Raw genomic sequence first — 11,863 nt, forward strand, 5'->3', positions numbered from 1 at the left:
TTACATATATACTTTTAAGCCAAATAAAACCTCCTCCTTTTCAATGTTAAAATGTTCTAGAATTTCACCAATTCCTTGAATTCTCCAACTATAATTTTCTTTTGCTTAGTGAATAAAGATGATAAATATTCTTCTTTGACTTCACCTGCATTTTCACGCTGCACACACAGATTGGAGGGCGCCAGGGATAGAACTAGTGTACGGGTGGTCACTGGTCAGTACGCACTCGATGGGCTGAAGGGCATGTTTTCACGCTGTATCTCCAACGTATAAAGATTACTGCTTTGACTCTGTTGTTCTTAGCATAGTTCTAAAACAGCATTAGGATTTCCCTTCATTTTATCTGCCAGCAATACTTTGTGCCCCTTCCTTGATATCTATGTAAGTTTAGGAGAACTAGGAGCAGGGACAAGATATCGTTGAAGGACCTCTTTTTCAGTTACCTACACCTGCCGTGCACCGCCTTTTTTTTAAATCTTTAACCAAGCTTCAAAATGCTTGACATCCAGGGTTACTTGTTGAAATCCTCTGTCTCAATTTAAAATTGCTGTAATACTGTTGCCCTCTCAATTGCTTCTTATGACTCTTATGGTCAAAGTACACAATTTGCCAACTGTGGCCGAATAAATGTTTTTTCCAATCACACGTCTATTAATGTCTTACTTTTGTATTCAATAGTGATATGCAAAATATTAAATCTATGATATTCATGCTGGTTTTTGATGCTTAAGGATATATTATTAGCATTCTTGCCAGCAAGTTTATTTGGCTACATAAGTGTCTTATTAGTTAGGGTACAATTTCTTCCATTGACATCTTTAGAAAGAGTACTCACCCTTTGTTTTTGCCACTTCATTAACTCCGCCAACCTATACCCCGCCACTTTTCAGGACCTTCAATTCTCTAATACCTTCTATGCTTCTTTCATTTAACTTGTGTCCTAACATGAATTCCTTGACAAAATAAATGAATAACATTTTCGTTTCATGCCTGTTGCACCTTCAGAAAACTGGATAATAGTCATCTTCTGAATGTGCTTAAAACTTCAAAAAATGTCAGTGATATATTCAAAATCTTTGGCTGCTTGGCTACTGGCAACCAAAGGTTGTGATGCTTTATAATACATGCTCAACAAAAGTAAAATTGAACACGTTTTGCTTGCCAGGCTCCTGTGATGTCCCTTAAGGCACAACACAATTCAAGTTGCTTTTGACAATGTGTTTAAAAAGAAAATTAAAATCAGGCACATCCATGCCCAAACACATTCAAACCTCACGCTGAATTAGCACTGAATAAACAACATTCTTTGCAGCTATAGCACATTAGATATCACAATTGGTGCCATTGGTGATTTTTACTACCTCATGTTCGCTTAACGTTTTAAAACGCTTTGCTTCCGATTCTCCAAATAGTGACAGATTTTTTTGTTTTAATATACTTTCAGACATGACTTAGGTTTTATAGTTCATCCAAAGAAAAACTGCACTCTTGACAATACAACACTTTAGTACTATGATGGATTACATACTCAGATCCAAAGAATTTGTATGATCGTCTGACACAGAGCCTGGAGCATTAGCACTTGAGCCAAGCTCCAAGCGTAACAAAGGATATATTTACAAACAGCGGGAAGAAGCGTGGGAACCCATACAGAGGCAGATGAGGCTTACAAAACCCAACTTTCCATAGGATGCAGAAGATTATTGCGTAGCAAAATCAAAATTTGAATTTAGCATTCAGACTTTTTGTGAAAAGCATGAGAATTAAACAAGAGAATAAAAGAATTATCAGAAAGGTAGTAACATGTGACACAAATGTAGAAAGTACTCAAACGGATCAAAAATTGGATCAAGGATCAGGGAAGACGTTTTATTTGTGAAACTCACCATTCCTGGTAGATAAAGGAATAAATAATAAGATACTTGTGCAGCCAAATAAACTTGGTGGCAAGAATGCTAACGATATATGTCTACGTCATGTAATTGAATTCTGATATATTCTGGCATTCGGCTTTTCTTTGTGAACCAATAATTTGCGTTTTACAATTCCTAATTCCTTTGTATTCCAGTCCAATATATGAATAAAAGTGATAATGATGGATGATTAGTAGATAAGCTTGCAGATGACCCAAAAATTGGTCATGTTGTGGATAGTTAGGAAGGCTGTTAAAGACTACTTTTTCAAACCTCTTCTCTCTTTATCAACACAATTTTGGCTCAAAGATAGACACAAAAAGCTGGAGCAACTCAGCAGGACAGGCGGCATCTCTGGAGAGAAGGAACGCGTGATGTTTCGGATCAAGACCCTTCCAAAACATCACCCATTCCTTCTCTCCAGCATTTTGTGTCTTTCTTTTCGTTTAAACCAGCATCCCGATGCCTTCCGGATTGCCGTGTAGAAGCCCGGGTCGGGGCCCGGCCAGGACCTCAGAGGTAGAAGCCTGGGTCGGCGAAGTGGCCAACGGAACCCGCGGCTGAGGCCCGGGTCGGCACCATGGAGGTGTGAAGTGGGGCGTCGACAGCGTTGAGGCCTCGGTGGCGGTGAGGCGGTAGCAGCAGTGAAGCCTCGCAACGATGGGGCCTCGGCGGTGGTGAAGCCTCGCGGCGGCAGTGATACTTCGCAGGTTGACCTGTGGTCGACGAAAGCCGTGGAAGACCACCATGCGGTGCGGGAAGGGGGAAGTAGGGGGACCACCAAAAGGGAGAGCCGGCGTGCTTTGTAACTTTGTCAGCGCCGTAGGTGGTGCTATTTGTATACATTGGGTATGCAAGCAAAGAATTTCATTGTGCTTAGCTCCAGCATTTTGTGTCCTATACATATAAAAGATGTTGTTATACTGGAGAATGTGCAGAGGAGATTCACCAGGATGTGGTCTGGAATAGATGACTATAATTGCAGGGAGAGAATGAATAAGCTGTGTGTGTTTGTCCCGGAGCAAAGATAGTTGAGGAATGGGTGACCTGATATAGGAGTGTTAATTTATACACGGCATATATAAGGTAAATGATCAGAATCAATTTCCCCATGGTGGAAATTTCAAAAAACAAGAGGGTATTTGCTTAAGGTGAGAGGAAGAAGCTTTAACTAGGATTTGAAATGTTTTTTTTCCCCACAGTGGTTGATTTCTGGAAATGACTGCCAAGAGGTGGCAGAGTCGGATACAATTGTTTAAGAGGCATTTAGCAGACAGTTGAATAGGTAAAGAAAATGGGATTGGTGTAGATGGACATGGTAAGTCAAAGGGCGCTACAACTCCGTGACACTATGAACAGGTCTTACCTTTCAACTACTGCACAGTGATGGCTGCAATCCATAATGCTACATCAATTACTTAAACCATTCAAACGGGTCAATATATTAGGCAGAAGCACGTCAATAAGAAGCATTCAATGTCAACTGCACAATGGAACATTAAATAAAAGCAGCACTTTACCTAGTTTGTCAGCTAATTTTTTGGCGATGTCACCTTTTCCAGAGGACAAGTTTCCTTCGACAGTGATGATTTTACTGTTCTCCTTAAACTTGCTCATTGTTCTTTCTCCTAGAACATAGGACAACCATCCATACATGAAATTCCTCTGGGAGCTTACATGGATCCGAACCTGCACCATGGAAGAAACAAAGATAAATCGTTAGATGTACAGCAAAGGATCTGCTCTTTTAACATTTTTTCAGTAGTTCACTATTTAAATAAAGTTACTTGTACATGCCAAATTAATAAATGTTCCTGACTGCTTCATTGCTTTTACATAAAAGGTTGTGCAGGTAATGTCACACTTTCCCATACCAAACCTGAACAAAACGATGGGTGGCTCAGTACACAAATAGTCTACCAGCTGTCATTCTGAACTAATGCAGAGTTTATGTTAAAACATAGCCCAGTGATTTCTCACCTTCTGTATAAGCTTTAGCTGAGAGATGGCAATGCAATAAAAAACCAGGAACCTGAATGCTTAAGTTTCACACCAAAGCCTGAAATACATAATATATGCCAACAAACTACAGCAAGAGCTGAAGGTGTGCTGTGATATCTTTGCAATGAACTCAGGGTCAGGACTGTTCAGACAAATCCCAAATAAACTTGAAGAGACTTGCAAAACCTCATCTTCCACTAACATCAGTACACAACAGATTTGGTTGGGGGAGGGTCTCATATCTTAATGCTGCAGAATGATAAACCACACTTCTGGTCTTGGATCACATTATAAAGGAAATCAAAACTGTTTTTAAGATCAAATAATAAGCAAACCTAAACAGTAATTACTACTATCCCAAGAATGGCCCCTTGGTTTAATGTCCCAGGAATAGCAGCCCAGGGACCAAATCAGTGATTATAAAATAATGAGGCTCCATTTTCCCAATACACATTTTTGACTTTCAGTTCAACAGATTTACAAATGTTAATAATTTCATTTAGAAACATAGAAAATGCGTGCAAGAGTAGGCCATTCGGCCCTTCGAGCCTGCACCGCCATTCAATATGATAATGGCTGATCATCCAACTCAGTATCCCGTACCTGCCTTCTCTCCATACCCCCTGATCCCCTTAGCCACAAGGGCCACATCTAACTCCCTCGTAAATATAGCCAATGAATTGGCCTCAACTACCTTCTGTGGCAGAGAATTCCACAGATTCACCACTCTCTGTGTGAAAAATGTTTTTCTCATTTCGGTCCTAAAAGACTTCCCCCTTATCCTTAAACTGTGACCCCTTGTTCTGGACTTCCCCAACATCGGGAACAATCTTCCTGCATCTAGCCCCTTAAGAATTTTGTAAGTTTCTATAAAATCCCCCCTCAATCTTCTAAATTCTAGCGAGTACAAGCCGAGTCTATTCAGTCTTTCTTCATATGAAAGTCCTGACATCCCAGGAACCAGTCTGGTGAATCTTCTCTGTACTCCCTCTATGGCAAGACCCTTGCAATTTGACCCTTGCAATCACCTGAGATCTGCCCAAAGACAATGGTTCTTTTGTCTTTTCACAAGAACAATAAAAAAAACACTTCTTGAAAAGTACAGTTAAAAAAAATCTCATCCCAAAGCCTGGAAGGGACTGCATCGCAAATAATTCCCAAGGACTCTCAAAACTAAAGATAATAGAGATGGTCCACTCCAGCAAAATCCAGGACTAACGTGTAGTACGGAACAGAGCAAGACATCTGCCATTTTAGCAAACCCGACCCGATTTCCGTGGAATGTGTCATCAGCAAAGATCATAGAGCGGAGTCAGGTTGGTTTCTTTATTTGAAAATAGAAATGAGGAAAAATATCAAGGGAATGATTTTGTATGGTAATTGAAAAGTTTCTGAATTACTACCTTAGAATGGAATCGGAGCATGCAACAATTGTCTTTTTTGAGGAGGACGGATGAGAGCTTTGGCTTACAGCCCAGGATGGAATTAATTTTAGCAAATGTTTGCTTGCTGTCAGAGCAATATTTCAATAGCCTGCATTATCTGCAATTTGAACATTAAAAATGGCATGAAGGAGAGGGCAATGCTTAGGAAGGAACTGCAGATGCTGGTTTAAACTGAAGATAGACACAGAATGCTGGAGTAACTCAGCGGGCCAGGCGGCATCTCTGGAGAGAAGGAATGGGTGACGTTTCGTGTCGAGACCCTTCTTCCCACTGAAAGTCTCTTTCCCGTTACATGGAATTCGAAATATTTTTTTTTATTATGGGTAGCATTTTGGAGATTTGTAGAGAAATGGAACACTTAATATGGAGGCACCGTTACTGTAAGCCGACGCTTAAAATGCCTGTGTTTTAAAATTAAATATTTCTTTGCTGTAAAATAAATAGTTACACATGGTCACATCTGGTTACCCTATATTCTGCTAATTGGTATTCATATATATATTTTTTAAACCGCGTAAATGATAAATTGCAGGAACAACGTGTTTTTAAAAGACTTTACTTCATTTATGATTCGTTAACGGTGTAAACCGTTTGAAATAGAAACCAATTATATTTTCCCAAAACAGAAATCAAGGAAAAATGTCCTGAGTGCATTCCCTCCATAGATAGACACAAAATGCTGGAGTAACTCAGTGGGTCAGGCAGTATCTTTGGAGAGAAGGAATAGGTGACTTTTGGGTCGAGACCCTTCTTCGGACCCTCCATAGATCCAGCCTGACCTGCTGAGTTCTCCAGCATTTTATGTTTTACTCATAAAATAAATCCGTGGTCTGAAGAAACAACACGATAGACCACTCTGGAAGTGCAAGTTTTGCTGTACACTTCATACTATAGAACACATCATAAATACACCTTGAGTGATTATTTTTTTTAATCTGTTGTCTAGAATTAATCGATACCCACCCTGTGTACCTTATATCAGATTTCAATCATAATTCCAATTTTTTTTGTTTTCCCATTTGTCAATTTTTTTGTGCCCGATTATTTGGCGGCCAATCAACCGCTGTCTCTAAGGGGGTTGCATCCAATCACCGACCACCTTCCCTTAAAATTCCCGTTCAACCAACAAATTGGTCTCCTCCGGTCCAATCAGCCGCTGTCTCAAAGGGCATTGTGTCCAATCACATATTGCGCTGGTCACTCGACGGCCAATCAGACACAGTATCCGAGTGATGTTGTGACCAATCACCGACCTGCTTCCCTCACCAGGAGGGAGGGAGGGAGAAGGAGAGAGGGAGGGAGGGAGGGAAGGAGCGCAAATAAAATAAATCTGCCCCCCCCCCCCCCCCCAGCCTCACAGGCCTTAGCGTACCCCTCATTCCTAAAACCCATTTCCATCACTGGGATTACCCATGACCTGCTACGGCTTTTTCGATGAGTGGACTATCTTGCTCCGCTCTATGATCTTTGCTCACAACAAATAACACTGAATATCTCACACATTGCAAGGTTATTGTTCCCGAGTGCTGCAGACAGGAACCCAATAATCATGTGATATACAGCAGTAAACAGTTTACAGGATTTTGGCTGCATTGTGATAGAAATTATCTAGAGAGGACTGTGGAATACTGTGATTAACTGGATCACAGAGAACCAGCAACAAATGTAAATATCAGAATCCATCTATAGAAAATAGACATACACAGACAGACAAAACAAGATGACTAATAACAATGGCTAAATCCCTTTCAATTAGCAAACCAACTTCACGTAACCAAAGATAAATACAGAGGGGCACTGGAGAAGGAAAACATAGGTGGAGAATAGCAAAATTAAGACACTAGTCGCCTTATATTGAATCCCCTCAGATGGTCTTTTGTTAAGTGTTTCAAAGTGTTGAAATAAGAGCGAGTAGATAGATAAGAGTTTGGTGCCAGGAAATATATTTTCCAAAATATCTGGTTACACAGCCAGATCCTCAGTTTGGGGAAGTGTATGAGGGTACCCCAGATTGATGCATGTGCCATTTCTCCATTTTACTTTGATTTCTTGCTTTCTCCTTAAAAAAATATTAAACTATTGTGTTATATAAATCGTTCTCCACTTGCATACACATTGTACATTCATGAGAAGACATGGAGAGCTAGTGTAACTCAGCAGGACAGGCAGTGTCTCAGGAGAACATGGATAGGTGATTTTTCCAGTAGGGGCCCTTCTTCATGGCCTATTCATTTTCTCCTGAGATGCTGCCTGACCCGTTGAGCTACTCTAGCACTCTGTGTCTTCTTTTGTAAACCAACATCTTATTTCTGTCCTGCAGCTTAGATCACTGGAAAACAGTTTAGGTATTTCAGTCCCTGAATGTATAATATTTCAAATTTCTTGAATATGCAAATACTAATTGTAAAAGAGCAACATTTTTTATTTTGAAAATGCACGCAATAATGAAACCCCAGGGTCCTCTCCATAGAAAACATATATATATTAAGGCAGGGTAATTATGTATCACCTTTGGTATGAAAATTAAAAAAACATTTAATGTTTTATACAATTAAATTCAAGCAGAATGAAATTTGTAGGAGCTGTCAGTTGTTGCACAAAACTGATGCTTCCCAGCCTAATTTAGTTTTTCGTGGATACGGAGGGTGATTTTACCACTTAATTAGATCTTGGCTAATCTTCACTTCCCAGTCTTCCATTCCAGTGTCATCCTGCTGTAAGTATACCTGGACATTCATTGCAAACACCATCAAGCTTGGCTATGATTGGGAGTATTCTCAGTCCTTTCCTCGACTCCCTATCCACTCACAACTGTGCAGACAGATTCTACACTAACTCCTTTACAAGATTTTAGATTATAAGATCATGTGATAGGAGTAGAATTAGGCCATTCGGCACATCAAATCTACTCCATTCAATCATGGCTGATCTATCTCTCCCTCGTAACCCCAGTCTCCTGCCTTCTCCCCATAACCTCTGACACCCATACCAATCAAGGATCTATCTATCTCTGCCTTAAATATATCTACTGACTTTGCCTCCAAAGCCTTCTGTGGCATAGAATTCCACAGATTCATCATCACAGATGATGCCATGGTAGTGGCCCGGAACGCAGACATTGATGAGACAGAGTGCAGGAAGGAGATAGAGAGCTTAGTCACATGGTGTCTAGAAAACAACATATCCTTCAATGTCAACAAAGTAAAGGAGATGGTCATCACATTTAAGAAGTGAGGTGGAGTACAGGCTCCTGTTCGCGTCATTGGTGCTGAAGTGGAGATGGTCAAGGGCTTCGAGTTACGCGTAAATATCATCAACAAGTTGTCCAACCACAGTGACACTATGGGCAAAAAATCACATCAACTTCTACTTTCTCGGAAAACTGAGGACATAGATAGATATAGATATGCCATTTATTGTCACTATACATGTACAGTGAAACTGAAAGCTGCTCGTACTCAGTGCATACATACAATTTAGCACAAAAAAAACAAGAAACAGAAAAAACAAAAAACAGAAGGGAGATGGGGGGGGGATAGGTGCACAAATTCTGCGGCGCTATATACATATATACAGATGGAAGTCCGTGTTGGGTGGTGTAGTCAGTGCATGTGTGAATTTGAATTTATAGTAGATATAATTCTCGGAAAGCAACTATTCCTGTGTCCTGGATTTGATGCACCTATAGCGCCTTCCAGAGGGCAGCAGGTCGAACAGTCCAAACGCAGGATGGGAGCTGTCTTTGATGATCTTCTTTGCCCTGCTAAGGCAGCGGGAGGTGTAGATGTCCATCAGGGAGGGGAGAGGGCAGCCAATGATCCTCTGCGCTGTCCTGGTTACCCTCTGAAGCCTCTCCCTGTCTGCCATCGTGCAGCTGCCATACCATGCTGTAATGCAGTATGTCAGCAGGCTCTCAATGGACGTGCGGTAGAAGGTCAGCAGCAGGTTAGAGTCCAGGTTGTGCTTCCTCAGGACCCTCAGGAAGTGCAGCCGCTGCTGAGCCTTCTTGATGACCGCTGTCGTGTTGTCCGTCCAGGAGATGTCAGCAGCGATATGGACGCCGAGAAACCGGAAGGTGTTGACCCTCTCCACACACTCGCCGTTGATGTGTAGGGGGGCTAAGTCGGTGCTGTGCGTCCTGAAGTCGACAATGAGCTCTTTTGTTTTCCTGGTGTTCAGAGCCAGATTGTTTTCTGAGCACCAGGTTGTCAACTTCAGGACTTCCTCTCTGTAGGCTGCCTCATCTCCCTTTGAAATAAGTCCGACCACAGTAGTGTCGTCAGCAAATTTGACGATGCGGTTGTTGTTGTGTGCCGGACTACAGTCGTAGGTGTAGAAACAGTATAAGAGGGGGCTTAGCACACAGCCCTGTGGGGAACCGGTACTCAACCTGCGAGTGGAGGAGAGGTGGGGGCCGAGTCTCACAGTCTGGGGCCGGTTAGTGAGGAAATCCTTTATCCAGGCACATGTGAGAGTGGGGAGGCCGAGAGTGACCAGTTTACCAATGAGAATGTCCGGAATGATTGTATTAAAGGCTGAACTAAAATCCACAAAGAGCATCCGGACGTAGCTCTGCCCCTGCTCCAGATGGCTCAGCACAGAGTGGAGAGCTACGGTAATGGCGTCTTCTGTGGATCTGTTTTGGCGATAGGCGAATTGGTGGGGGTCGAAGTCTGGTGGTAGGTAGTCCTTGATGTGCTGGAGGACCAATCTCTCGAAGCACTTCGTGATTACCGGAGTGAGGGCCACAGGACGGTAGTCATTAAGGCTGGTGATGGTAGACTTCTTCGGCACAGGGACGATTGTGGCTGATTTTAGGCAGGACGGAATAACTGCCTGGGCCAGGGAGAGGTTGAAAATTCTGGTGAAGATGGCAGTGAGCTGGTGGGCGCACGCTTTGAGCACCTTACCAGGGACTCCATCTGGGCCGGTAGCCTTCTTGGGGTTCACTGCCAGGAGCACCCGTCTGACATCGTGCTCCCTGACAGTGAGTGGAGCAGTACAGGAGCCAGGTGAGGGTGGGAACAGGGCTGTAGCAGGTGAGTGCTGCTGTTGTGATGTTTCAAAGCGGGAGAAGAAGCAATTTAGCTTTTCTGCCAGCGGCGCACTCAGGTCTTCTGACTTTGTGGCACAGCCTCTGTAGTTGGTAATGTCTTGTATGCCCCGCCATACCTCCCGTGTATTATTGCTGGACAAGTGGGACTCTATGCTCCTCTTTTGGGACATTCAGCACGTCTCCAATGACACTTGCCAATTTTTACAGATACATTATAGAAAACAACCTATGGAAACGCATCACAACTTGGTTTGGCAACTACTCTACCCAAGGCCGCAATAATTTGTAGAGATGTGGACGCAGCCCAGTCCATCTGACACACTAGCCTTTTCTCATGACCACTACCACCCTGCCCCTCTACCCAGTCCCTCAACTCATGATCTTCATCCTGGCCCTCACCCAGTGATCTCCTCCCTCTCCCTGTGACCTCCACCCCATCCTTCACTCTGTGACCTCAATTCCCTCCCGTGACCTCCAACCCGTTGTCTCTCCTCCTTCTCGCTCTCCCGCAGACCCCGCTTCGGCCGTCTCCGGGCCGCGTTGCCGCCCGCGTTTCTCACCGCCTGTGGGTCGAGGAGTGCCGGGCTCCGGCATCTCCCGGCCGCCGCCGCCGCCGCCAGCAGCCTCCGCGCCGCCATCTTGCTGCGCCCGTCACCCCTGAACCCGCGCGGGTCCTCCCGGGTAACAGCGCGTCGTCAAGGCGACACCTGACAACACCCGGCCTCGGCGCCGCAGGTACATGGGCAACACATTATATCATGCTTTATGTTTAAAATAACGCTCGTGGGGCCGCCCCGGGGGAGTTTAGAGGGTCGGTGGGGTAGTTTAGAGAAGGTGGGGGTAGTTGGGAGGGTGGGATTTGAGTGATCGATGAGGAATTGATGTATAGAGGGGTGGATGGGAGTTGTGGGGAGATGGTGCGTGGGGGCTGGCAGTGCTAGACAATAGACAACAGGTGCAGGAGTAGGCCATTCGGCCCTTCGAGCCAGCACCGCCATTCAATGTGATCATGGCTGACCATCCACAATCAGTACCCCGTTCCTGCCTTCTCCCCATACCCCCTGATCTCAATATATTTAAGAGCCCTATCTAGCTCTCGCTTGAAAGTATCCAGAGAACCAGCCTCCACCTGAGGTGGTAGATTGGCTGTTTAAGGGGTGGGAAGTTTGGGTGTGTTACAGTCCTCCCCTTCCACCCCTTTGCACTAACTGCAAAAATCATGATGGTTTGGGACTTGGTTCATTGGGCACTGTTTGCCACATGCCACACTTTAAAAAAAAAATGGGTTCATTGAAAAATATATTTTAATACTGTAACATCTTTAAAAAAAAATAAGTAAACAGTGCATTGGGTTAGGAATTACATCCAAAAATCTGGAAAATTAGCCAATTTGGCACTGCAAAAGTCCTGAGTGCCAGGTTATCAGTTATTTATGAAGGTGATCAGTG

The 11,863-nt window shown here is 43.5% G+C and overlaps 1 protein-coding gene across 1 annotated transcript in view; it reads right to left on the minus strand.

Annotated features, from left to right (window-relative positions):
- The window catches only part of ndufa10 (NADH:ubiquinone oxidoreductase subunit A10), an 80,909-nt gene extending 69,785 nt beyond the window's left edge, over nucleotides 1–11,124 (minus strand). Inside the window, exons 1-2 of the mRNA XM_055638515.1 lie at nucleotides 10,976–11,124; nucleotides 3,434–3,602 (exon numbers count right to left, since the gene is read on the minus strand). Coding sequence (XP_055494490.1) covers nucleotides 3,434–3,602; nucleotides 10,976–11,053 — 247 coding nt within the window. The 5' untranslated portion in view covers nucleotides 11,054–11,124. The remainder of the gene's footprint in view (nucleotides 1–3,433; nucleotides 3,603–10,975) is intronic.
- Nucleotides 11,125–11,863: the final 739 nt, after the last annotated feature.

Source organism: Leucoraja erinacea, chromosome 7 (genome assembly GCF_028641065.1).
Source record: "Leucoraja erinacea ecotype New England chromosome 7, Leri_hhj_1, whole genome shotgun sequence".
NCBI classification, from domain to species: domain Eukaryota; kingdom Metazoa; phylum Chordata; class Chondrichthyes; order Rajiformes; family Rajidae; genus Leucoraja; species Leucoraja erinaceus.